The sequence below is a fragment of the Oenanthe melanoleuca genome, chromosome 19, assembly GCF_029582105.1.
Source record: "Oenanthe melanoleuca isolate GR-GAL-2019-014 chromosome 19, OMel1.0, whole genome shotgun sequence".
NCBI classification, from domain to species: Eukaryota; Metazoa; Chordata; class Aves; order Passeriformes; family Muscicapidae; genus Oenanthe; species Oenanthe melanoleuca.
In genome coordinates, this window is record NC_079352.1 from 5,823,949 (window position 1) to 5,849,853 (window position 25,905).

The 25,905-nt window shown below is 47.8% G+C and overlaps 3 protein-coding genes across 5 annotated transcripts in view; 1 reads left to right on the plus strand and 2 right to left on the minus strand.

The window, feature by feature from the left end:
• Nucleotides 1–747: 747 nt before the first annotated feature.
• Nucleotides 748–11,403, minus strand: STYXL1 (serine/threonine/tyrosine interacting like 1). 2 transcript variants are annotated; one of them, XM_056506919.1, is made up of 9 exons: nt 11,196–11,394; nt 10,002–10,063; nt 9,417–9,534; nt 9,048–9,101; nt 7,988–8,133; nt 6,506–6,651; nt 5,392–5,486; nt 3,600–3,709; nt 748–1,522 (listed from the first exon to the last, which is right to left on the minus strand). In XM_056506919.1, exons 1-9 carry the CDS (start codon nt 11,296–11,298, stop codon nt 1,391–1,393), a joined length of 966 nt encoding a protein of 321 aa, XP_056362894.1. In that variant the 5' UTR covers nt 11,299–11,394; the 3' UTR covers nt 748–1,390. The 2 variants fall into 2 exon arrangements, with proteins under 2 accessions (XP_056362894.1, XP_056362895.1); XM_056506920.1 differs by lacking the exon at nt 3,600–3,709 and having other exon boundaries at nt 11,196–11,403.
• Nucleotides 2,171–25,905, minus strand: part of SH2B2 (SH2B adaptor protein 2) — a 241,493-nt gene continuing 217,758 nt past the window's right edge. For both annotated transcript variants that reach the window (XM_056506902.1, XM_056506903.1), the window contains exon 11: nt 2,171–2,185. The gene's annotated coding sequence lies outside the window, so the exon portion shown is untranslated. The remainder of the gene's footprint in view (nt 2,186–25,905) is intronic.
• On the plus strand, nt 11,273–19,984 carry MDH2 (malate dehydrogenase 2). Its single transcript, XM_056506917.1, has 9 exons — nt 11,273–11,624; nt 13,568–13,736; nt 14,445–14,528; nt 15,469–15,578; nt 16,103–16,228; nt 16,880–16,957; nt 18,079–18,178; nt 18,593–18,744; nt 19,684–19,984. Exons 1-9 carry the CDS (start codon nt 11,304–11,306, stop codon nt 19,813–19,815), a joined length of 1,272 nt encoding a protein of 423 aa, XP_056362892.1. The 5' UTR covers nt 11,273–11,303; the 3' UTR covers nt 19,816–19,984.

The following is a 25,905-nucleotide window of genomic DNA, read 5'->3' on the forward strand; positions in this document are numbered from 1 at the left end:
AGGAGGAACTATCTCAATTCCTTGAAATCCCTGGAATCCCTGAAATCGCGGCCCTTCGCTCTCAGCTCGGGCGGCTCTCGGGGTGCGTTCCCAGCCCTGCCCCAAACCCAAACCCGCCGCTCAATCCTGTTAGAGAAACAAAAGTCTCGATATTCAGCAAAATTTAGATTGCTTTATTTTATATAGACAGAGCAAGCAGCACTGGGGAGGCAGAGGGGTCACTGCCCACTCCATGCTCCACCCAACTTTGGTTTGCAGCTCCCTTTTATAGCATGGTTTCCTTGTAGTCATCAATTATTGTTATTTTTTGTTGTCATAATTCTGCCAGGTAAGCAGTGGTGGTCTGTGGGATCACTGGACGACGTGAGTCTCCAATTTGTCAAGTCCCATAGACAACCATCTGCTCTTGGTAGATAAGGGATGGCAGAAGTCAGGCAGTCTGGTCTTAGGGATAGGCTGCAATTGATCACACAAAGGCAGGAAACCTGATTCTGTAGGACCTGTTGGGCCGTGTGAAAACCTTGTTCTGCAAGCTGTCAGTAGATACAACTTATTTAGAAAACATAATATTCGTAACAGGAGGATTTAAAACAAAATTATTTAATAATATATTTTCCTTTTTTTAGTGTCATGCTTCATTTCAGACCTAAGTATTCTGGTTTATACAAACCCCAATACTTTTATGATTAACACAAATCTTTTATCAATTATCACAATCCCAAACACAGAGTGCTGCAAAGCCAGGGAGTGTTTTCTGTCCTGTTTTATTTGGTGATGCCAAAGAACAGAATTCAGAGTGCTGTAAGAGTGAGGATGGCACTGAGTTTAGGTTTCATGTGACAGCACTGAGGCTTTAAAATTACCAGCTGTGCCCAGAGGTTTGGCTGTAGGATTAGAAGGCAGCAAATGGGAAGGGTGGACTCGTCAACAATCCAGCCAGTGAGTCTGTGAGAGGCCATGGTCATATCTGTGGGTAGCTGAGAAGGCACTCACAGGGCACAGGGACTTCTCAAACAGGGAAATTCTGCTGTCACCTCTGCAGGCTGGAAGTGGGCACTGTCAGACTCTAAATTCACTATTCCAGACCATGGATAACAAACCTTTGGGGAAATAACCCTACTGAGTGCCCCACAGCTGAAGTTATAATCCCTTTGCTTACAGAAGAGTCGAGCTGTGTCTAATGAGCCAGATCCTGCAGGACTTGCATTCCCCAAACTGCCACCTCCTCCAGCACAGGTGAGTTCCTCAGGGGGCTCCAAATCTTGAACCAAAATGATATTGAGCTAATAGAGGAAAGCTTTTCCATTACATTTGGGTCTTTTTTCACACAGTGTTCAAGTAACTTTCTCCCCAGAAAGGGGAAGTGGCTTTCACCATGGGATGTTCTCTGTCAGTAATTTGGTTCAGTGACATCTGTGACTGGGGACCCATAGATTTGGTTCTCCCAGGCTGAGAGCTGTTCCACAAAGCCCCGGTTTGGTCTCATGTTCATTTTGCATTTCAGAAGGTATTTCCAAGCTCTCTGTAAACAGAAGGAAAGTAAACAAGTGTTAGGAATTGAACAGAAAGTGACTAACAGGCATTTTCACAAAGCAGCAACACTTCAGTCAACAGAGCTTTGTATTTGCTGTCTGTGCTGGACAGCAAGAACCTGCAGAGAGGAGTTTGGTACCAAAGTGAGGACAGGCTGGATCCAGATGTGAACCTGAGAGAAACCTGTCCCCTTCATGCTCTGCTCTCCTGGAGCTCAGGCTGCTTTCACTACTTAGTGTTTTTCTACTCTATGGAGCAACACAATCCTGGATTTTCTACCCTAAAATGCTGTTCCTTCCACAGATGATGAGCAAAGCAGTGAAGTATCAGCTGTTAAGATTATAAAGCCATGAAGGTTGTCACATTTTTGGATTGGTGTGACTTGATGTGGCAGAGCAGTTATGACCTTGCAGTTATCCCACTGTATTAATTACAGCCATCTTAATTATTTGTTAGCTCCAAGTAATCACCCAGAAACTCTGACACACACAGGGCAGATCCACCAGCATTACTCCAGCTCCATCCCTGGGTTTTCCTGTCAGTGCACATCTTCCTGCTTGTAAAGGAGCTTGCCCCCTGCACTTGGAAGGTTGCTTAAGTGAAATGAGACCAAAGGTCAGCAGATAGTGCTCCATTGGTTTGTTTTTCTAATCTTGCTGATTCTGCAGGCTCTGAGGCTGATATTCCAATATTTACTCCTCTGGGTCCAGAGTGTGGGTGTCTCTGGTTCCCCTGGACTCAATAGATCTACTCACACATTGTTTACTAATAGAATCAGGAGCTGCACATCCCAACTCCTTGCTTTTGCCTTTTTGGAAGTTTTCAAAGATCTTTGTTTGGATTGGCTGGAGGATCACACAGGAATCTGTTGCTCTGCTTTTGTCTGCAAGAAACAAACTTGTGTGCCAGGGTAATCCCTCAGGAAAGCTTTGCCCAGCCAACAGTGGGCAAGCACTGCCCTGACAGTATTTTCTTTTTCTTTTTTTTGGCATTTAGTGAAATGCTGAGACCAACCTGTTGATGCCAACTGAGAGGAATGGCAAGGCTCAGGCTTTGACTTTTGTACTGCCATTGGAAGTATCATTCTGTGATTCAGTGAGGCTTTTATCAGCCTGCAGGAGCAATCACAGCCCTGTTAGTGCAGGATTGAACCCTTTCTGAGCCCTGCTGGCACCCTCAGCCTCTAATTACCCACTGGCACAAGGCCATGGAAAGAGCTTTCCTCTTCCATTGGACATGTTTGCACAAAATCAATCACCTTATCAGATACAGACCCAGCTTCAGTGAAGTTTGGATCAATCCCTTCAAGCTTGCTTTCCAAACAAGGGTGAGGTTTTTAAGGGGAGGATGGTCAGTTGCCATGGGAACTCTCCTGCTCCATGTTAGGAGGCACCAGGAGATGCTGCCTGTGTGTTGTATGCAAAGGGAGAAAGGCCTGGCACCATGGGAGAGGCCACCAGGCTCTTGTACAACCAGGCCATTCCCAGCCATCCTTCATTAATTCCTTTCATTATTCAGAGCTATGGAACAGCCTGTACTGGCCATCTGACCTGTACATCCCTCCAGGGCAAGTATTATCCCATTCCAGATTTCTATACAGGAGTGTCTGTGGGAGGGGATTGCTTCTGGAAGAATAAAAAAGGATTGTGGAAGAAGTCAGTGCTGAAGTCAATGGTAAATGAGAGCCCTGCAAACAATGGGTCTGAACTTCTCTAACACCATGGAATTAAGAGATAGGATTAATTGCAGTAGCTTCCACTCTTTTTCCTCAAAGGAGAATAAATACCATGTTCTGTATCCACAGCTTTGCTTTCCTAGCCCTTTAGTTAAGTAGGGAAAACAAAAATATCACAAGTTCTAGCATAAGGACTCACATACCCAAAATCACACCTAAGCCACCTCCTTAATGGTCTAAAGAAGATGCAATCTCAAATCATATAATCAGTTCCCTTATCAGGTGGATATTGTGCATGAAATCACAGAGAATGTCTTATTACTACAGTGATGGGGGTTTAGGAAGAGAAATGAAGTGCAGAGTTTCTGCAGGGACTGTGACAGTGACATACCTGCAGGGAGAAGCGGCAGGAGTGCATCAGATAGGCCATGGTGGCTGTGCTGCTCCTGCTTATCCCCAGGCTGGAGAACACCAGCACTGCTCCCACCTCCAGCTGAGCATCTGAGTCAAGAAATGCCAATCACAAATTAGTGAGCTGGGAAATGGAGCTTCCCGTGGCAAAGTCAAGCACTAATTTGGTGACAGCTGACAGGGGGGCTGCAGCCTGAGAGACAGGAGCCCTCAGGAACCCTGACAGCAGCAGATGGGCACTGCCAGCTCCCATTTCTGTAAGCATTTGCCTTTCTTAAAAATCCACAGTCCAAACACGGCCTTGAAAAGCAGCACCAATGACAATGACCAGTCAATGCCTCATTACACATCAGTGTCACCTTCACACCAGGGATCTGAGGAGAAGTGATCTTTCATGACCTATCAGCTGTGGTCAGCATCACAAACCCTCCCCAGACAGGTCTAAAGGTATCTAAATCTTATTTTGCCTGGAAGGTTGCATATTTAATTCATAACCTTTTAACTCTTTCTCTCCATCTCTAGGCAGAATGATATTTGAAAAATATTAGCAACTGAACTCCAGAATTCATAGAGCAAAACCTTTTCTTTTAGTGCTGTCATGTGTTTGTTTGTTCTTTTTTTTTCCTAAGTACTAATCCAGCATTTTAAAACTCATTTCTATTGTGAGATACTAGTTCTGTCCTAAGATCTGGGTAGAACTGGCCCCACTCCAACATACACCTGGCATGAGGACACGCACACTCCTCTTGGAGTATGTGGAGAGCTTTAGTCTCGTGTTCTGGTTTGAGTAATCTGCTCTCCACTGCCAAATAAACAGTTCCACTATCAGGTAAACAGTGGAACACTTCCACAAGTGCAGCTAACAGACTCTTGTAGTCTGGTTTAGGAACAGCCACAAACCATGTGTGATATCAGAAGGAAACTTCTGAAGTACTACTGGGAAAAACCATGAGGCACAATGAAAGGCAAGTTAGTGAATGTCAACATTCAGGTGCACCAAACAATGAAATTCAGTTCAGGACTACAAAATTATATCCTCCAAAGTTGTTTCTTTGTGTACAGTTGTCATGTCTGACATTGTACTTGGATTAAGGTCTGTGGGGACAGGGTGGTCTTTTGCTTCTAGCTCTGTGCAGCACAGCTCAGCAGGACTTTGGTCTGTGGCAGGTGTTATTTGATAAGCACAATAAAAGATAATGACATGGTTGGACAGCACCAGGATGGAGCTGCAGGAGCTGTGTCTGCTGTGCAGCTGCAGGCACTGAGCTGCAGAGTGTGTTTTTTGTTGCCCTATCTGATGTAATCATCTGAAGGCCAGGTTCATGCTGTCCAACCTGAAAGTCTTCCCGGGCCCTACAATGGGTCTACACTGCAAATCACAAAGATTATCAATGCCTCCTGCTGAGTTCTCTGATGTGGGTCACACTCTGGTTCAGATAAAGCTCTGGTGGCTGAAGATTTGAGCTGGTGAGAGTCAAAGGGTTGCTGCAAAGGAGTAAGAGTGGATCCTATGGAACCCTGGTGCAAAGCCTTTTCAGATTGGGTGGAGAGCTCCCTGTTATCAGAGCGAGGTATCCTTCAAAGTGAGCAGGAACATCAGAGGCAGATGCCCTGCAAAATCTCCTCTCTGCCCAGCACACTGTTTAGTGAGGCAGCTCTGGTATCCATCAGGGTGTGGGCTTGCTTACCCTCCTGCCTGGGCTTCCTGTCACTCCCATCTAATGTCCTACAGTGAGCAAGGGCTCAGGAATTCCAGATCAGGATCCACTCACCTATGAAATGAGAAATGGTGGGGAAGGAAGAGAAAAGATCTGCTTCGAGTGAATCTGGAACAGGTATATGAAGGGATTTACCTTCTTCTGCAAACCTGGAAAAAGAGCACACAGACCTCATGGAACAGAGAAGCAGCCTTGAGAAGATGTGTTTGTTGGGGGAGAGGTGATCTCATTGTTTGAGTTTTTCATCATCATCATCATTAACATAATAAGGGATTTGCTATGGTGAGGCACAGACATGTTTGTAACACAGAACCAGTTTAATCACTGATTTTCCATTTCAATGGTATCAGCATTGATGCCTTAACTTACAGGTAGATAACCTACAGAGAGAGAAATGTAGCCACATGAACTGGAAGCAGGTGTGCTTTCACAGAGTGTGTGTTGGCTGTTCTGTGGAGCCCCCCCAGTTCTCTTTGTGTGGTTTTCTATGGCAGCATCTCCTCCTTCCACAGACTCAGAGAACTCATGGGGAAAAACACTGGTGAGGAATTTCCAAAATGTGGAAGCACATCATGCAGAGGACATGGGAATATTATCCACAGTGCAGAGACACTCCCCTGGAGCCAAAAGCATGAGAATGTCTGCTGGTGCACACGTCCTGGGTAGGTAACTGGATTTGTTACTTTGGGTCATCACCTTGAGAAATGCCACTGGGTTTTCACTGTGTGAAACTGCATTTCCAGCAAGGCCTGTTGACTGAGCTGACAGGTCATGGGCAGAATGGGTAAGGAAGGAAGACCAAAAATGTGACATATTGGTGATTTAGCTTTTACACTGATGTGTTGGTAAGGTTTTGCTCTGAAAGCTATTTAGAGATACAGGTTTTTCCAGAAGAGTGCTGATATGTGATAGATTTGAAATACCAAGGGCTTCCCAGTCCTCCTCTTACCCAATTCACCTGTGGCATGGTCAAGGGCAGGACTATGTTGCTGTTGTGCTAAGTCTGGAGCAGAAATTAGAAAACTGAGCATGAAATGGCACTGGAATCTGCACAGAGGTTTCCTTGGAAGGCCACAGGCACTGACTCCTCTGCAAGCAAACTCTGTGTCACCTCATTTTTTCACATCATAGACACTGGTGAGGGTAAGCCTTGAACAGTTTAACTTACAGTGTTACAGGATCTTCAGAGACATTGACCAGTGATTTGATCTGCAGATCTTTCTGAATTTGTTTGTCACTGGCCTGCTTGAAATTGCCCATATATAGCTTTGCAGGCAGTATTTCTACAGGGTATGGCTCGAAGTTGTCTAGCTCCTGCCAGAAAGAAATCACAGACTCAGGTTAGAGAGTATCTTTGCTCCCATTAGCTCAATAAGTTCTTAAACAGAAGTCATGTGAAGAGTTGAACAGGCACTTAGTCAGCAGCCCATGACATATTTTAGTGTAATGATTCATTCAATCACCTGGATTTGCTATATATTGAAGTCTTTGCTAGTTTTTACTGACAATAATTAACAGCCTCCCTGTTGTGGTGGTATGACTTGAAGCAAACCCCAACCAAACAGGAGGTGGAATACATTTTTTCCATTGTCTGGAGGGGCTGCAGCATGACAGATCCTTTTGATGTTCTCCCTGGTTACTGTTTGCAAGGCTAAATGAAATCATCTGCCACCTGCAGAGCTGCAGGTGCCCTGGAGTGGCACAGCACAAATGTGCAGCTGCATCCTGTGTCAGCAGCCTGGAGGCTGAGAAGGAAAACACACAAGGAGTCAACAGTGCCTGGACATCCCTAAGGGGTACATGGACACCTGGATACTGCTCTGGGAGCACAAAGCAGCAGTCTAACAATTTAAAGCTTAAATTGAGAGGCAAGGAGGTGCCTGTGTCCAGCTGAGCCTGAGGGGGAAACTCAGCAGTGAATTGCCCTTCACAGAGCAGCACAAAGGGAATCGATTTTCTCTCCTGTGCTGTAGCAGCCACAGGTTAGCACCGTGTCATGGGCTATTTCCTGGGAACCAGAAGGGAACAAAATACACCTTGGAATGAAATGCTCTGTTGTCTAGCACCTTCTTAACCTGCCCTGCCTGTCCTAAATGTGCAATAAAGGGTAATTGTTTCTTATAAATTAAACAGATGGATGTTTATAGGTGAAACCAAGCGATCAGGACACCAGTGTTTGAGTGGATTGCTATTTTCTTCCTGGGCCTATTGAAACAAGATACTAGCACTTGCTTTGTGACCCTTCCCAATGAAAAGACATGGGTCACAGTGCTAGGTAGGAACTGTACTTCTGTTTGAAAACATTTGCTGTGTACTATGCCAGATAACCACGTGTGAGAGAGCAGCCTGCTTCTTGTCATCATCTGCTACTGTTTGTTCAGTTATCTGTACTCTCCATAGGCCAGTTTCAGGGTTATCAGGGGAACATTCCCAGCTTGTTTCCATGAACTTCCTTTCATGCAATAGAAGAGGAAAAAGTGTGGCTGTAAAAGAATCAGTGGTGAGACTCAGAGCAAGCACAGTAACTCAAATTACATTTAATTCCTTTGTCTGAAATTCCTGTGATTTGCAACACCATCTAACCAGAATTCACCATCCATCATCAATTGAATATGAATTGGAGACTAATTGGAAATTAGTCTCATCTCACCTGAGGCATCCACACTGTCTTATAGCTCTTCAGGAAATGGTAACAAGCTGAAAAACGCTTGTACCCTCCCTTCAGGACAAGCACGGGGTGGCGGGAGAAGTGCTCCAAGTTTCTGGCATGGAGGAGGGCATCTCCTTCCCCAGCATCTACAGAGACCAAAGAGCTGTTTGCAGGTTCAGTGCTCCCATTTCCCTCCCTGACATCCACAGCAAATCCCTTTTCATTCCATCTAATGCTCTGCAGAAAACTTTGTTAAAAGCTTGGCTTATTCTTTACTTGTTGCTGCAGGTCAGTTACAGGGGATGCTGCTTTTCCCCTCTCATCCTGATCTTTTATTCCTCTCCTGGTTTCTTTTCTAGATTTCTTTTCCTCTCTCCGTTTTTCTTTGGGAAATTCTTGTAATAAGTTCCCATAGTAAATTTAAAATAATGAAACTTCCCAGGGAAATTTTATTAATTTAAATTTAATAATCTTAGTTTTATGGAGGCCCTTTTCTTTAGTCTTCTTTAGGTAAACAGGGGAAAAAAAAGGATGTGCTTTAAATAAATTTTTCACAAATGTTTTAAACACTCTCCTCAATGAAATAGATTATGTGAGATGGCTGCTCCTCCTCCTCCTCCCAAGGAATCTATCCTGCTTCCCTCTTGCTATGTCAGCTTTAGAAACAGATCAGCACAATAGAAACACAGTTCTGATTTTTCACACCTTTACTGCCTCATCACTAAGCATTTAGGAACCTGCTTGCTTTATTCATTCCCCTTATACCTCCACTTTTTTTTTTCTTTAAAAGTCATGTAAATCTTTGCTAAAACTCCTGTAGCCTTTGTAAGGCTCAAACAAACAGAAGTGGCTCTGCTCACAGCAGAACTCCTTGCCAAGGGATGTGTGAAAGCCAAACAAGTCCATGGTTCAAGGAAGACTGAACAATGCCATGGAAAAGTTTCCAGTACTTCAGATTTCTTGGTGAACTCCATCAAATTACCACCCTCATTAAAGGTAAATCTTTTTAAATATCATGAAGTGAAGGCCTTTTGTGAACCTCAAAGAAGGAAGTACTCACCCTGGGAAGATGTGGAACCTGAGCTGCTGATTTCAGTCCCTGAAGCAGCACCCTCTGAAAGGCAATCATTGGACAAACCAAATCTCAGGGAAATGTGGCAAAAAAAAGAACCCGTTCCTCACATGCAACAAGGAGCTTCAGAGGATCATCCACAGATGGGAAACCAGGGCTGCCAGGATGCTTTGAAATAAAACCTGGATTTTTGAAGCCTGAGAACTTACACAATACAGTGAAAAAACAGGCAGAGCACAGTTTTTCACATAAAACTGGGAATATTTACATCTCTTCCAACAAGCTCATCAATTAAATGAAGAATGGGAAGAATCTCTGTCCAGCAGTGAGGTCTGGACTGACATGGGTCACACGTACCTGTTTCTTTCTCCTTCTCCTGACAGTCAGTCAAGCCAGTGTCGTGGTCATACACCACACAGAACCTGACATAGCCCAGCTCCTCAGGATTCGGGATCAGGTACTCCCCTGCAGAACTCTACCAAAATGACAGAGGAATTCCATCAGGAGCACGGCTCCACTCTTCTCTGGTGGCATCAACACTCCTGACATCTTGCAAGCTACAGCTCTCCAGCTAGGTGTTGGTTTGTACGTGTGGGTGGACACGACACTGCCAGCCCCGGTTAGGAGTCAGCAATGATGCAAATCACGCTGATTGCTCCACCAGCAGCAGCGGTGCAGATGCCAGCACTGTCCTTGTGAGGCAAGGCTGCACTGTGTGAGCTCTTGTGCAATGTTTTTCCTCATGTTCAGCTCCTCTGTGCCAATCCTTCGGGCTGCTGGAGCCACCTTTGCTTTGTGACAGAATACATCCCCCCAGTGGCAGCCGCGGGGCATGGCCAAGGCAGGGCCGGGCTGGGACATTTCCCTGGGTTCCACACCACTTCTGGCTTCCTGCTAATTGCTAACTCCAGGGATGGTTCACACAAAAAGCAATCCCCTCACCAGTTCAATCCTTTGGGCTGTAATAATGTGGTTTTCACAGAATTCAGGCTGAGAACGGGCATCTGAAAAAAAACCAAGCAAGACAGAGCAATTGGCTTTTAAAGGTGGAATCCTCTTTGTATTTTGGCAGTGGGAATTCAGGCACCACTCAGAGAAAGAGATTTGGAGATGTGGCACTTGGGGATGTGGTTTAGGGGTGGTTATAATGGTGCAGTGTCAGCTGGACCTTATCTGCTGAAGGTTTTTTCTAACCTTGATGATTATATTATTTGGTTTTTTTTAAGAAACCTTCTGGTGTGAGTATAACAAACTCCAGGGTTGATGTGAGTCTGTGTAACACCAAGTGATAACCAGCAGTGTTAGTCCTGACCCAAGTGTGCTCCTGCAGCATTCCCAGCATCAATCCTGTGCTCTGCCCTGTGCCTGCTCTGACCTGCCCAGCAGCTCTCCTCTGCTGCTCCAGAGCTGGGGAGAGGGGTACTGGAAAGACCCCAACCCCACTCCCAAACTGGCTAACTCCCTCACCAAAACATTTAATGACATTGCAATATCAGTCACCCTTCTGGGGGTATTGGCACTATGCAAAATGGAAGTGGTTATCAGGAATCTTTGTGTAATGGTTGAGAAATCTAGCCCAGTTCTAAAACCACTGGGAGCAGCAGGGGAGAGTGTGTATCCATGGGACTGATGAGAGCAGGGAGAGCTGAGCATGAGCAGAGCCAAAGCAGCACAGGTCATGGCACCTGAAATGGGATGAGGAAGGCCCCAGTTGCCAAGCCCCAGAAATTATGAGAAGTGGTGTGTGTGCTTTTCCTCACAAGCCCCATTGGCTCAGGATACCTGCCTGGGCTGAGCACAGTGCCTGGCTGCAGGCAGGGACAGGGACAGCAAGCAGGAACAGGCATGGGCAGGGAGGAACAGGGGCAAGAGCAGGAACTGGGGCAGGCAGGGACAGGCCAGAGCAGAAGAGGCAGATGGGGAAGCAGCAGACAGGACAAAGACTGGTAGGAGGGGCAGCAACAGCAGCAGGGACAGAAGCAATGGAGGGACAGGGGCAGGCAGAGACGGGGCAGGGGCAGGGGCAGGGGCAGGGGCAGGGACAGGGGCAGGGGCAGGGGCAGGGGCAGGGACAGGGACAGGGACAGGGGCAGGAACACGGACAGGGACAGGGACAGGCCTGTGCCGCGGCCTCACCCAGCAGGCACAGGTAGTTGGGCTCCGTCAGCCGCGATCTCCACCGGTACTGGTTGATGATGTTGTAGAGGTGTTGGGGCTCACAGAACATCACCCCCGCCATCCCCCATGCGCCCGGCTGTCGCCGACTATCGCGACACCACGCACCCCCCTCCCCGCCTGGCCGCAGGCAGCGACGCCCGCCGGTCTCCAAGGTTACCTCAGGCGGGATCTCGCGAGACTGCCGCCCGTGGAGGGAAGCGAGAGAGGGAAGTCTCGCGAGAGCTGCGGGCGGGGCCGCGCAGGTGCCGTGCGGGCCGTGGAGGTCGTTGGAGTCACCGGTGCCGCCGCCGCCACTCGCGCCCCGCCGTGCCCGCCATGCTGTCCCGCCTCAGCACCGCCAGCGCCGCCGCCACCGCCCTGCGCCGCGGCATCGCCACCTCCGCACAGGTACACCGCCCGCACACCGGCGTGAAACCCCGCGTTCCTCCTCCTCCGTTCTGGGGCTTGGGGGGAAGCCGAGGGGGAGCCCCGGTGCTGCTCGGTGAGGGGGCTGTGGAGCACAGGCGCTGCCGGGTGAAGGGCGGGGGTGCAGCTTGGTTCTCCATTCTGGGCCTGCACGCCGGGGTTGGACACAGTTCCGGCTGCAGGCCCTGGATGAGGCACTGCCAGGCCGGGAAGCAGCCCCGGTGCTCCTCGGCTGTGGAGCCCTCAGTGTCCTCGGGGAGGGCCTGAGGGCTCGGGTGGAGCCCAGGCCGCTCCTCGGAGTGGGGCTGCGGGGCTCGGGTGGAGCTGGGGAGGGCCCCATACCTTGGCTGAGGGGCTGCGGGGCTGGGGTGGAGCCCGAGGCCTCACTGAGGGGACTGTGGAGCCCGGGCCCTCCCCAGTGAGGGGCAGCAGGGCTCGGGTGTAGCCTAGCTCGGAGAGGGGTGGGAGCGTGTGCCGGTGTCTCAGAGGGGAGAGGGCTCGGCGGGTCTCGGTGCTGCTTGTGCCGGGCCGGGCCCAGCAGCTCCCGCCCTGCTCCAGCCAGGCTGCGGCTGTGATAATCCTGTGTGAACTTCCTCTCTCTGATGTGTGCAGAGAGCGATGGGTTTGCTGCTTCCTCCCTCTAGTGCAAAAATGCCCCTGCGTTCCGAAGGTGCTAAGAACTAAAGCTGGTGGTGGGGGTTTAGCAGTAATCCTTCATGTGCCAAAATCCACTGTGCTGACTCCAAACCACTGCACGTATAGAGACTGACCTCTATTCTGTATTAATTATCCCGGTGAGATGTAAAAGAGTGATTATTGCAGCTATAAAGATGTGCTGTAAAAGGAGAGCCGTGTCTAAGTCTTTTAATGGGAGCTGTATTTATTAGCAGCAAGTTTTGACCCCACGGTGGCAGCTCAATCACAGATGGGGCCCATGCCAGACTTTGCTTCCTCTTAAAGAGTTTTATGCAAAATTGTATTTGTTACAGTAGCAAGGAAACTGCGCTGAGGTCAGTCTGGTTCAGTTCTTGGGTAGATTATTTCCCATCATAGCACAGTAATTAAGCTATTCATGAAGGGACGTGGAGCTATTATGGCTTTTATCTGGTGTGATTATGATAAATAATGGCTTTCTCAGCAGTAATTCCTTGTTACATCTCCACGGTAGTTTTCCATCACTTTGGCAATGTTGCACTTTAAGGTTGTTCTGGCCCCTGGAAGGAGCTTTTCTCTTGTGGAGCACCACTTTGCAAACAGGCATTTGTGAGAGAAATTGCACCCTGCCAGTCACTACCTGAGTGAGGATAAAATTGGTTCACAGAGCAACCAAGCAGAGTTGGTTCTCAACCACATGATCAAAGCTGGAAACTGTAGTCTCTTAATGTTCCCAGTCCTCAGTCTTGAGGCATCTGCAGGTGCTGTTTTGGATTTTTATCAGGTATAAACATATACGCAGTGGTTATTGCATTTTTTGCAGTCCATTAAATGTATTGATTTGCCAAAATGAAAGGCACTTTTTTTTTTAACTGGCAACATAAAGCAGAAAAACCTCAAACCAGATTTGCCCTAAATCAGCCCTGGGCCTGCAGGATGGCAGGTATTAGTCTCAGGCAGGCATTCCCATTGGGAGAAGGGTGATCCTTTGGGTTCCTTTGCCCTAGCCTTGCTTCCCTTTTGAGCTTCAGATAACAGGTAACCATTTCCTCCAACTTACCCTACCAATAAACCTGAAGGATCTCTGGGAGGCTGCTGTGAGTCATTTTCTGTAGACTTAGACCATCGAGTTTGCATAGTGCTTGGTAAAAAATTGAGAAACAGAACTAAAAGTAAAGAAAGAATGGCGAAATCCCCAAGGTCACTGCTTGGGGGTGGGGGAGTAGCTGCCAGAACAGCTCTACAACGTGTTTGTTGTCTCTCTTGCACAGAACAATGCCAAGGTGGCAGTGCTGGGTGCCTCGGGGGGCATTGGGCAGCCCCTGTCGCTGCTGCTGAAGAACAGCCCTCTGGTGAGCAAGCTGAGCCTCTACGACATCGCTCACACTCCAGGCGTGGCTGCCGACCTCAGCCACATCGAGACCAGAGCCAGTGTCAAAGGTACCCTGGGAATGCTCTGAGTTCCAAAGGGATCCTCCCACAGGAGTGGCTCTGACCCTGAATGCTTGTGAGGGGACATCTTCACCCACTGATCCTGAAGCCCAGTAGCAATTTAAGTAGCTTTTTCCTCAAGCAGTGAATGATTAATTAAGGTTTAGCTGATTAGATTGATGTGTATGGAGATGAAAATAGGCTGTGGTTGCACTGTTGAAGGGGAATTTGTGACATCTGGCAGGAAACATTCAGTGAAATTATCTCAGAGTGTTGAATTTAAAAGTTTGACTAGAAATAGGTTTAACACTCCCTGGGTGTCCACATGAATTCCATGTGCTTCTTTTCTCTTGTTGAAATCAAAACTTAATCTGCTCATCTTTCTTTTATCTGAAGATCACCAAAAGGTGACATTTTACATGAATGTGCCAGTCTTCAGTTCTTTCGGAGCACTGACTCTAGTGCTGAGGCTTTTGGAGAGTAAATACACATAGCAGGAGGAACTGGGAGTTTGGAAAACAGGTGAATGTGGTGAGAATGTCACATCAAACGAGATCCATCCATAAATGTGTTTCTTTACTTTTCAGCATTAAGTCTAAATTGAAGGTTAAATTTAAAAAAAAGAACTTGGATACCTCTGGGCATGATTTTGTACTTCAAAGTGTCAGCTATTTAATAACTGTCAAAAACATAATGCCTGAATACCTTCCATTTTAGGCTTCATGGGACCTGAGCAGTTGCCAGAATGTCTGAAGGGCTGTGATGTTGTTGTTATTCCAGCGGGAGTCCCAAGAAAACCGGGTGAGTTCTCTTTGTTGGAAAGCCCCAGGGCTGCTTTGAAGTGGATCTCTGCACTTCTGCTGCTCAAACAGCTGTGTTTGCTAGGGTGTAAGTGCTCTGTTAATGCCCCTGCCCAGAGCTCCTTGTGGTATCAAGCAGCTCATTCAGCCTCTCTTACACTGTCCCTTGTGAAATGGGCTAAATTGATTTCTGGAGTTCCTACTCAGGGCTGAGCTGCAAAGACTTTTCACGCAAGTGATCCTAAGTCTCCCTTAGTGTTTCTTGTCCCAGAGCAGTGCTCAAGGAGTAAAACCTGGTTCTTTGTTTCATTTCTGAGCAGAACAGAAATAATCCATTTTGTTTTGCATCAATTATACAGCAACTTCTTGGAGCATTTCTGAATAAATGCTGTTAAGCCTTCCTAGAATGTTTCTGACCTGCTTCTTTTCCACTCTACTTTCCTATTGGGAACATAACAAAATTCTAGACTTTAATGCCTAGCTCTTCCTAAATCTTCATTTTGCATGGTTAAAACAGTTGCTGCAATAGAAATGGGGGGTGGCACACAACCAGCAATATTTTGCATGCAGCAGTTGGCATTTAAACTGTAGTTGTGGAAATGACTTAAAAGAGGGGGCAGAATTCATCTTGGTAGCAGTTGTGCTGCTCTGAGCATTGCTGGTGTGGGTTGTGTGGTCACAGAGTGCTTCAGGCAGCCTCAGTGAAGTGGATTCTGATAAAGGGCAGTTGGGCTGGTTGCTCCAACCAGAAAGGGCTGATCTCTTTATTAGTGAGAGGAGTTACCTTTGGAGCCAGTTCATTACTGCAACTGGATAATTTGTTCTTGATCTGTGGAACCAGAAGCTGATGTGTCCAGAGCAGAATATTGGATTTTGGTTGGATTTCCTGCCCATGATGGTAACTGTGGGTAAATTAAAATCCTGCCCTGGCTGTGTTTTAGGTATGACCCGTGATGACCTGTTCAACACCAATGCCAGCATTGTTGCCTCTTTGACATCTGCCTGTGCAAAGCACTGTCCAGAAGCCATGATCTGTATTATTTCTAACCCAGTAAGTGTTTTCTGGAGACATAGAAATGTGGAGGAAAAGGAAAACCAAAATCCAGACTGGGAATACCAGAGTAATCCAAATTCCTATTAATTTTGACCAGTATCCTTAAGGTCTGCAGTGTATATGCAGAAAAGCAAAAAATCCTGGTTCTACTAACCCACTTTTCTTGGCTGTATTTAATTCAGAGAAAACTTGGATGTAAAAGTGTTTAATATCTCCAAGTCTGTGTGACTGGTTATAATGGAAGCTGGTGTATTATCTGGGATAAAAGCCTTAGCTCACTAAGGGAGGAGCCTTTGTAATGGGAATGAATAAATTTATTGTCTTAATGGTTATTTAAAATTAATGATTTTTTTATTCCAGCCTGACTGTAAATTGCTCTTCAATTTAGGCATTAAAGTAATTGGCTACAGTTGATTCCAAATTGGAAGTATAGTTCAGGTTGTTAATTGGCTTGTTAAGTTCATACATTGGCTTCATTACTAAACTGCTTTTAATCAGTGCTTTCCTCTTCTTGCTTGTAGGTAAATTCAACCATCCCAATAGCTTCAGAAGTTTTCAAGAAGCATGGTGTGTATAATCCCAACAAAATCTTCGGTGTTACAACACTGGACATCGTCAGAGCAAATACTTTTGTGGCTGAACTAAAGGCAGGTCATGGTTAACATGCAGGGGGAGGGATACTGCCTGCTTTGATCATCAGATCTATAAAGAAGTGCTTCCAAAATCTCTGCAGAGAGCCAAAGGAGCTCAGATTTCTGTGCAGCTAGAGGCAAAGGCAGTGATTCCCTGCCTCCCTTATTTAGAGGAGCCTGAAGATAAGGTTCCTTGCAAAATGTGGTTCAAGAGACTTTGACCTTTCCTTTCATAGCTGTGAGCTATGTGTTGGCCTTAATTCCCTTGGCATTCCCAACCCTTCCATGTAACCAGAGGAGAGGGTTTTGTGGGTGTTTGCAAGTGAGGTGTGTGTTTGCAAGTCGAGCTCTGTGCTGTGTGTTACAGGATACTCTGCAAAGTATCAGGAGCTGTAACAGTTTACTGCTCTTCATAGCCCTGGTGGTGTTTATGTTGTGCTGCTCTTTATCCAGGCCTGCAGTAATAATATCCTGTAACTATATGAAGTGATCAGAGTAACCCAGAGTTCCACTCTGTAGATGTGGCTTTGTCCCTGGAGTGCAGCTGCCTCTGGAACTCCTGCCCTGTGTATCCTGATATCCAGGGCAGAGAGTGAAGTGTGGTGTTTTCTCTTGCTCTTCTTGCCCGTGTGCTTCAGAGGCTGGAAAGTTTCATGTTTCTTCTAGGGCTTGGATCCAGCTCGAGTAACTGTTCCAGTTATTGGTGGCCATGCTGGGAAGACCATCATCCCTCTGATCTCTCAGGTGAGCCAGGGTGACAGCTGTGTGTGGCAGCACACTTGTCAGCATGTTAGGGTTGGTATAAAGTGCCTTTGTGATGGCAGGTAATGTGCTAGGATAGAGTACAGTCTTCCCTGCTCTCATGGCTGCTTTCCTTCTGGCATGGGGTGCAGGATAAGGTAAAAGGCAACAGTCTAAGTCTGAACCCCTGTGGGCAGTATAAACAGTTCTAGTTTTCCTCTAAAGGAGTTTGGGATAAGAGCTGAGGGGTACTATGGGTGTTTAGGTGTCCTGTCACTGTTTGTGACAGGTATCTCATACAGCAATACCTGGCTTCAGGAGAAAAATTGAATTGATTTTGCCATGATGGGCTGGAAACCCCACTTAAATCTCCAGCACTGAAAGGCACAGCTCAGGCTGTGCAGGGAGGCTGTTCAGCCATCACTGGTAATCTGGCCCTTCAGCCAGGCTGAAATGCAGTGCTAAAGCAGGTGCAGTCTCATGGGGAGATGCTGGGATGTGGCCAAGAGCAATCTATAGCAAAGGGGAAAAAGCTGTGCTCTAAGTGGGGGATAAAGTATCCTTTATAGAAGAATTTTCTTGGGAATAAGAGCAAGGGCTTTGGAGCAGCTGCATGCTGAGAGGTGCTGTAGTTAAACAGTCCATTGGGACAGGCACAACTGTGCTTAAGCTGCTGGTATAGCTGTATCTGAAGGTTCAGTGAATTCCTGAATACTGCTGGGGAACTGGATCTTTCATAAGGCTTCACTTCCATAATGCCACGATGACCCAAATATTTACAAGATTACTTTCTGAAATTCCTAATGCTTGGAGGGTGTCTGTAGTGCACAGGACTACACAGTAGTGAGGAGCTGTGGCAAGCCCTGGTTTAGCTGTGGAGCTGTGGTTTGTCCCTGAGGAAGTTGGGCATGGCTGGGTTCCTGTTCAGGCCATGCAGTAACCCCAGCCCTGAAGGCTTTTGCAGTTGATCAGTGTTACACAGCTGTGAGCTGGGGAAACCCATTTTGCCCAGCTGAGAACTGTTGGTAACAACTGCAGAAAGTGGTACAAAAAATATTGTGTGCTTTATGCTGAATCTGGAGGGATTCTGGTATTCAATAGTAACTTTTTTTTTCCCCATCCAGTGCACACCAAAAGTGGAGTTTCCTCAGGATCAGCTGGAGAAGCTTACAGCAAGAATTCAAGAAGCTGGGACTGAAGTTGTCCAAGCTAAAGCAGGAGCAGGTGGGTTCTTGAGTAAAGCTTCCAAGCAAATCTTGTCTGTAGGGCTGCAGTCCTCTGCAGTTTAATCTTATTTACAGGTTATGGTTGTCAATCTCACTGCTCTGCTATGTCAGCTGCTACCTGGGCTGTGCTAGTAGAAACAGCTCAGTATATAAGACTAAATATTAACTGATCCCACACCACTTATAGCTTTAAAAGAATCTTCTCTGTCAAATTAAGCTGTTTCTTTTATAAATCTGGTCAGAGACATATAGGTGGCCAAAAGCTGCTGCTTTATCTAACTGGCCATGAGCTTGAAGTCAATGACACTGCATTATTCTTATTTTGTAAACACACTGGTATGGAAACCTTTGATGCTAAAGGAAGTATCAAATTTCAACATGATCTCTTCTGAAAGTGGTCTAACTCTTCCAGGATCTGCCACCTTGTCTATGGCCTATGCTGGTGCTCGGTTTGTGTTCTCCCTGCTGGAGGCCATGAGTGGAAAGCAGGGGGTTGTTGAATGTGCCTTTGTTCGATCAGATGTGACAGAGGTCCCATACTTCTCTACACCTCTGCAGCTGGGGGTATGTACTCTACATCATGAGCCTTACAAACAGCAGCTACTGGTTGTGTCCTGTGGGTTTTACTCAGTGGTTTCAGTTCAGATGAATGCCTGCTGTTGCTGGAGTTAAGAGCTGAGTGTGCCTTTAAGAGTCTGCAGTATTTGGGTATGGTCCTTAGACACAAAGTCAGCTTCACAAGGATGCTGCTGCTTTTATTTGCTCTTAGACTGCAGGTCACTGAGTAACCAGAGGTTCAGACTTGGCCTAAGAGGTCACATTTGCCTCAAGTCAGGCCTGTTTACTCTGGGCTTTCATATGATTAACCTGAGTCAGCAATCCTGTCTCCTCAGCTTGATCTGCTACAAGCAAATCCTCAGAAACTGAGGCACACGGGGAGCTGCAGCATGGATTAGGATTAATAGCTTGCTTTCAGGACCTCTGCTGAACTCTGAAAGAAGTGTTCCTTTTGTCACCCATACCCTGAGGGAGTGGAGGAAAACAGTGATGCTGCAGCCCTGTTTGCTGTCTTAGGGGCAGGCTGGTGAGGGGATGGAAGCAGAGAGATATTAAGAGGGAGTGTAGACATCTTGAAAACCTGAGAGTGCCACTCTGAGGCAGTTTGAGATGGCAAGTAAAAGACATAGACCAGAGAGATCCTCTTGCCAGATGGTGGGTGTGGAGTTAGGAAGGATCAGCTGGTGTCAGTCTCCTCCTGAAGGAGCTGCTGGGTTGGCTTCTGGTTTCACATGTGAACAGTGAATGAGAAGTTTGTGAGGGCTGTAGAAGTTGCCACAGATAGTGAGAGACTTTGAGGCTTTCCAGGAGGCACAGGGTTGGCAGACTAGAGATGACACAGGTGCCAGGCTGGGTCTCTATCTCAGCTGGATAATACTTGCAGCTGTTAAGCTGTTCTTTAGGTCATTCAATTAATGGTTAATCCTTAAATCCTCTTTCCCTTAGAAAAAAGGAATGGAGAAGAACCTAGGCCTTGGCAAGCTCTCCCCCTTTGAAGAGAAGATGGTTGCTGCGGCCATGGCTGAGCTGAAGGCTTCTATTAAGAAAGGAGAGGAATTTGCAAAGAACTTCAAGTGAAGACTTGACAATGGGGAGGAATTAACTTCCTTAATTTATTAAGGCATCATGTCACTTTACGACTTCTGATTCAAAGCTCATGCTTTGATTGAAGTCTGTCTGTATTAACTTGATGCTTGTTGCCAGTGCAGTCTAATCATCAATAAAACGGCCTCATTTTTTCAGTGTACCATGTGGAGTTGTCCTGATGTGCTTGTCCTTTGCAAGGTGGAGGCTGTAGGTCTCTGAGAGGGGCTTGGTTCCAGCAGGAATGAAATAGCCTTGGAAAGGGGGTGAGCTGATTACTCCCAGCTCTGCTGCTGCCTGGGTTTGGGCTCCTTGTTCAGCACAGCCACTGGGAACCAGATGTGACCAGATCAAATTGGGTGTAGGGGCTGCACAAGGAATAACTGAGTGAAATTATCCTAAAGGTGCTTTTTTCAGGAGGTGGCATTACCTCTTACCTTGTGTTACCTTAATCTTTTATGTAATTTGATTTTGAAGGAGTTAGTGAAAAGAGCACAGCGTTTGAAACGTCAGTCCTGCACTAAGACAATAATTAAACTGCTGAAAGCAACTTCTTTCTAGTTAGGAACAAAAGCCTTGATTTAGCATCTCCATAAATTTCTCTTACATTCCTCCTCTTGTGAATATAAAAATAAGTGTCTGTGAGAAGATGGTGATGACGAGTTCTGTTGCTGACTTCTTTGAAGGTAAGCTTTAATGAAGGAAGTTATTAATTCACTCTTCCTCTGTGCTGCTTACGCTGTTGCTTTGAATTGCTCTCATCTGTGTAGGCTGAATTCTAAGTTGAACAGACTTTTTTGTGATGAGTGAAGGAAAAGCCAAAGCCCAGCACCTCTGGAGGAACTGAGGTGAATGTTGATTTGAGCCAGACAACATGGGGTAGTTGCTTACAAGAAAGATATATAAAAATCATAGATGCTCTTTGGTCACTGCCTTTTATCTTCCTCCCACAAGTATTTTTTTCTGAGCTCCCTTAACTGGGTTTTATTTTTTTACAATTTTAATTAGTTTATCATTCTGAACCAGATCACACAGTTGTGAGTATTGTAGATGCATGGAGAATAAAGTGCCTGGTTCTTTTCCTGCCCTCTGGAAGATGTGGGCAAGGAGGACAGCAAGCACAGTCCTTGTCACTCCTCTGCAGAAATTCACTGTGTTAAAAGCTTGGTTTCTTTACAGGAATAGTAATGAAATAGAAGCGTTGGCAGTCATTACTCAGCAGGCTTGGAACAAAGTAATTATTAGGTGGTATTAATAGAATTAAAGATTGTGTTGGAGGGGGGCAGGGGAGGATGTTGGAACTGGAGGACACTGAGGAGGAGTGACAGGCCAGACCTGGTAAACGTGGCAGAGACTGTTCCAAACAATAAATGGGAAAGCATGTGGCAGGCTGCTCTAACTGAGTGTAAGGGTCTTGCAGGCCTGTTAGCAATTTCAAACCTGAAATAAGCAGCACAGAGTGTTAAAAATGGTGTGTGTGTCCAGTCTGGGTGCCCAGGTGGTCCAGGGGCACTGCTCCATGAGGCTGCAGGGAAAGCCTTGCCTTGCAGTCAGCAGGACAGGAACACACATTTCTTTCAGTCCTGCTATTTTTAATAAAGCAGATAGAGCAGATTTCTGAGCACTGGAGACTTTTTAGAACTTGAGGTTCATTGTGTGGCTTAGGTCATTCAATCTTTTCTTGTGTCAGCAGTCCAAACCCAGCAAATTGGGGGAATTGCATGGACAAGCAGAAAGCTTTGCTTGTACCTGTAGGGACTCGGGCAAGTGGAGCTGAGGTGGAAGAGGATTATGTCTCAGCACCTGCTGACTTGTAGGTTCTCCATGGTCTCCTTCAAATCTCCTGAATGTTAACAAAGTCCCCACACTCTGGATTTTGGGGTTGTTTCTTCTTCTCCCCAGTCCCATGCTGCTTTATTGGAGTTGCAGCTATTCCCTGTGCTGGAAATCTGCTGCCTTTTGGGAAAGGAGATGAGACACCCTTCTTGTGGCTTTCTGCAATGAAAGTCAGAGGCCAGAAGGACACTGGCTGAAAGTGAGAAATGGACTTGTGTCAGTCTTTCCTTCTTGGTCACTGTACTGTCCCTGTGGCTGAGCAGTGCTGTGGTGGGTAACAATCCCTCTGAAGATGGTTTGTAAAGGTGTGGGACCTCCCACCCCTTCTCTCTGAGCAGATTCCCTGAAGGAGGAAGGGATCTGGTGCATATCCTTCCTTGGGAGGAGCAGGACTCAGCTGGGTGTACCCAGATAAGCAGCACTTTTGTGGAAGTTGTTTCCTGGTGCTGTGGCTCTGAGACAAGACCTTCACCCTCTCTCCTGTAGGTTCTGCAGTGGGGCTGCCCTGCTGAGTCACAGCACTCACTCCAGTGCTGGCAGTCTTTGTGTTAACCTCCTGTGGAGAGGAGTGAGCAGGTCTGGAGGAAGTGAGAAACTTGCAGATCTTTTGGGTTTCATCCCTTTTACTGAGCAGACTTTTGTCTCAATGCTCTCTAAGCACCTCTTCCCTTGCAGCAACATTTCTGCACATGGAGCTGCCACCTCCTCAGGCAGCCCAGCCCCACACCAGAGCACAGATGTCAAGATACAGAGGAGATGTGTGTGGAGAGTAATAAATAAAGATTCTCCAGATGGCCATATGTCAGGTCACTCGAGCCCACCTGCTGCTCCTGTGCTGCTGCAGCAGCATGTTAAATACAGGAGAGGATAGAACAAGGAGAAAAGCAAATGCTGAATGGTGTAACTCATCCTGCTCATTGCTGTCCTGAGGGGCTTCAGGTGGGATGACCACAGGAGCAGGCTGGCAGACTTGTGTTGGTTATTCCCAGGAAATCTGTTTTCCCTTCCTGGCTCTATGTAAAGGCTTTGGTGTGGGGGTACAGATCTCTTATCCTGGGGGGCTCTGAATGCTGAGAGCTGGCACCACTTTCCTTGGGGTAAGGCTGGTTACAGCTGCAGCAGGTGTGGCTGTGCCTGAGGACAATCCATGGCATTTTGGTGATATTTAGGAGAGGCAGAAGAAACAACAACGGTTGAGTGCAGCCTCTGCCTTGCCAAAGCTGGCTGCCTTCCCAGCTTCAGAAAAAGAGCAAAACTGGAGAGGCTGGAGCTACTTCAGAAAGGTGTTGGGTGACTATTGCCCTCTCTCAGGAGCCCACCTCCAAAATTCACAATCTCCAGTGCTTTCTCCCCCCAAAAGCTGCCAGGACAAAGAGACACTGCTGCCCTTTCCTTCCACTGGGCAGCCCAGCCTGTGCACCACAAACCCTGGGGTACCCTGTGCTCAGCCTCCCATTGCTGGGGCTGGCAGCTCATCCTCTGGCCAGGACTGGGGAAGGGAGAGGTGGAAATACTCCCTGAGGTTGGCTGGGTGCAGCTGGGGGTGCAGGCAGATCTCCCCCACAGCCAGCTCAGCTTCCCCCTTTCCTCACAGGGTTTTATGCATCACAAACCATCTGAGCTGCGGATTTGGCTTTGCACAGGCCTCTGCCCCTCCCCTGGCTCACTGTCTGGCCACAGGCAGTGTGAAATCATCACCTTTGCATTCCCTGCTCTTGATTTACTGAAATGCCCGAGAGCTCCCACGTCCCTCCGGGGTGCCTCAAAGCAGAGCTGGAGAGCAGTGCTGAGGCAGGAGGGTTTGTTTGCATTTACAGGGAAACCTGTTAATAAAGGAGACCAAAGGGACTGCTCTTTTCCTGGCTGCAGGAACAGATGGCTGGATAACACAGTGCAATTAATATGCAGGGAGTCCTGCCGGGGCAGGGATTTGATTGCCTGTTAGGAGAGGTTAGCACACTCAAGCTGAGCTCTGCCACCACACTGCCCATCCCTGGCACCTGCTGCCTGCAGGGACTCTGTGGGGACACTGGGACAGATTGGATGGGTCACAGATGAGACTGTGGGCACTGGATATGGGGCTGGGGACTCTGGGACAGTGGCAGGTCTCTGCTTCTCCCATGCTGGGTGATGCTCTGGGAGGGTTTGCAAAAGCAAAGGATGGTACTGGTGATGAATGACAGCCCAGAGGTATTTCCAGGCTGGAAGGGCAGCACTGGATTGTTCTTTCTTCCTGGATTTGTTACCTCTGGGTAAAGGTACCAAGGAAAGCAGTAGACGAGCTCCTGGATGAGCAGAGGGAGGTGGGCACAGGAGAGGTGGGCATCTCCTTGCTGCAACACAGTGCGGGTACAGAACATTTCCCAGAGCTTCAATAAATCCACAGGGACAAAAAAACTCCTGCCAAGGGCTTGGAGGGTTAGGGAACCCTGAGGAAACAGGAAACCCAGCAAACCCACCCCAGTACTGAGCTGGGCCACGTGGCCACACGGTCAAGCCCAAATCGATGGGAGCTGCAGCAGCTGGGCCAGATCGAACAGCCCAAGGTCACCCTGGGCACGTGTGGGGCTGTTCCCATCCCAGTCCCCATCCTATCCTGGGCTATCACGGTGCCCCCAGCCCCTTCCTCTTCGTGCTTTTACTTTTCCTCCTCATTTTCTGGTCTTTTCTTCCCCTCCCTGTCTCGTGGAGGTTGTTGAGCACCATGAAAGCCGCGCCGGGCTTTGATCAGGGGCTCCCGCCTGCGCCGTGCCAGCAGCACGTTCCCGCACGGCACCGCCGCTCCCGGCCGCCCTTTCTTCTGCGGCAGGAGGAGATGTCGAGCCTCAGCACAAATCCTTGCAATTAGGCCTGTTCTGCTGCCTGCCTCGTTTGATCTCCTTTAATTATTTATCGCCTTTTCTTTCTCCTCTTTCCTAAATCCTCCGTTTCTTTCAAGTGATGATTTCCCTCCTCTCCCCCCAGCCGTGGATGGTTCTGCCTGTTTGCCTGCAATTACCGACCCTTCTGCTCCTTCCATCTCTCTCCTTTTGTTCTCCACCAGATCACCCCTTCTCGCTGCTCTCATGGCTGCCTGGCAGCTTTTTCTTCCTGCTTTTCTTGTATTTTTCCCACCTGGATGCCTATTGCATTTCTCCATTCCTTTCCAGTTGTGGTTCTGGCTGTGTTTGCTGCCTGTGCCAGCTCTGACTGGGATCCTGCACCCTGGGCTGGGCTATGCCCCATCTCCCACTGCTGCTCTCCTGGGCTACTGGTCAAACCCTGGTGTGGTCCTGCAACCCTGGCTCCTGTCCTTGCCATGCCAGGGTCTCCCTGTGCAGCTTCTTCATCCCTCATCTCCTTTGTTTCCCAGGACCTGATGCATTATTCAGTGCTGCAGAGCTGCGGGGTGTTGGGAAGATAATGGTGCTGCAAAGGGCATGGGCTCACCCTGGGGATGCTGGATTCTCCTGTCATGGGCTGATTTCCCCCTCCAGCATTAAACCAGGAATAGTCCTGACCTGGTCCTCCTAGGAGGTGACATCTGCTGTCAGCCCTGGGGGGGACATGGCAGGGACAAAGGTGGGAGGCAGCAGTGGCCCTGGCTGTGCTCCAGGGGCTGCACCTCCCAAATCCAGCCCCATTCCTTGACTGGAGTTTAATAGAGGCAGAGATACAACATATAGCCACTTGTCTATGTAGTCCTTGCGTGGGTAATGGATGCAGGATGCAGGTTTTGCTCAGCAGATGTAGCAAACCATTCCAAAATGTTGTTTAATCCTTGTGGCAAGAGGATGCTCATGCCCTCCAACCCTGTTTGCATCTGGGCACTGTGAACCCCCAGGTGGATTTGTCCCCATGGCTTGCTGCCACCTCAGCCCTGTGCATGGGGTTGGGGAGGAAGGTGAGGGATGGAGTGATTTCAGGCTGGTGTTGCTGGCAGCACTTTTTTTCCTGGGTTTCCTGGGTCTGCCCTCCCTCAGGAAAGAGCATCACCCAGCTGCCACCAATTGTGGAGACATCCCCACCAGGACAGGCCTCTCCAGCCCTGGCTGCTCCCAGGAAATCTCCCCTTAGACCCCATCTTGGGCTTCCCATCCCTGTCTCTGCAGCAAATTCCTCCCCAAATCCTGCTCTGAGGCCAAATCACCCATGAAGTGACAGCCAGGTGCTTTTGTTGGGTTCTGCTTGGGCTGCAGCCAAATTCAGGAGGGAGCTGTGGTCACAGGGGATGCAGAGCCCAGGCAGTGCAGGGGAAACTGAGCCAGG

Bases quoted from the DNA above. Each gene is read 5' to 3' on its own strand.
- MDH2 (XM_056506917.1), top strand. From the start codon at position 11,304: ATGCGCCCGGCTGTCGCCGACTATCGCGACACCACGCACCCCCCTCCC. The intron at 11,625-13,567 runs GTACACCGCCCG...TCTCTTGCACAG, and splicing joins GCATCGCCACCTCCGCACAG to AACAATGCCAAGGTGGCAGT. The intron at 18,179-18,592 runs GTGGGTTCTTGA...TAACTCTTCCAG, and splicing joins CCAAGCTAAAGCAGGAGCAG to GATCTGCCACCTTGTCTATG.
- STYXL1 (XM_056506919.1), bottom strand. From the start codon at position 11,298: ATGGCGGGGGTGATGTTCTGTGAGCCCCAACACCTCTACAACATCATC. The intron at 9,102-9,416 runs GTACGTGTGACC...ATTGCCTTTCAG, and splicing joins GGAGAAGGAGAAAGAAACAG to AGGGTGCTGCTTCAGGGACT. The intron at 6,652-7,987 runs GTGAGATGAGAC...TCTTTCTGGCAG, and splicing joins AGACAGTGTGGATGCCTCAG to GAGCTAGACAACTTCGAGCC.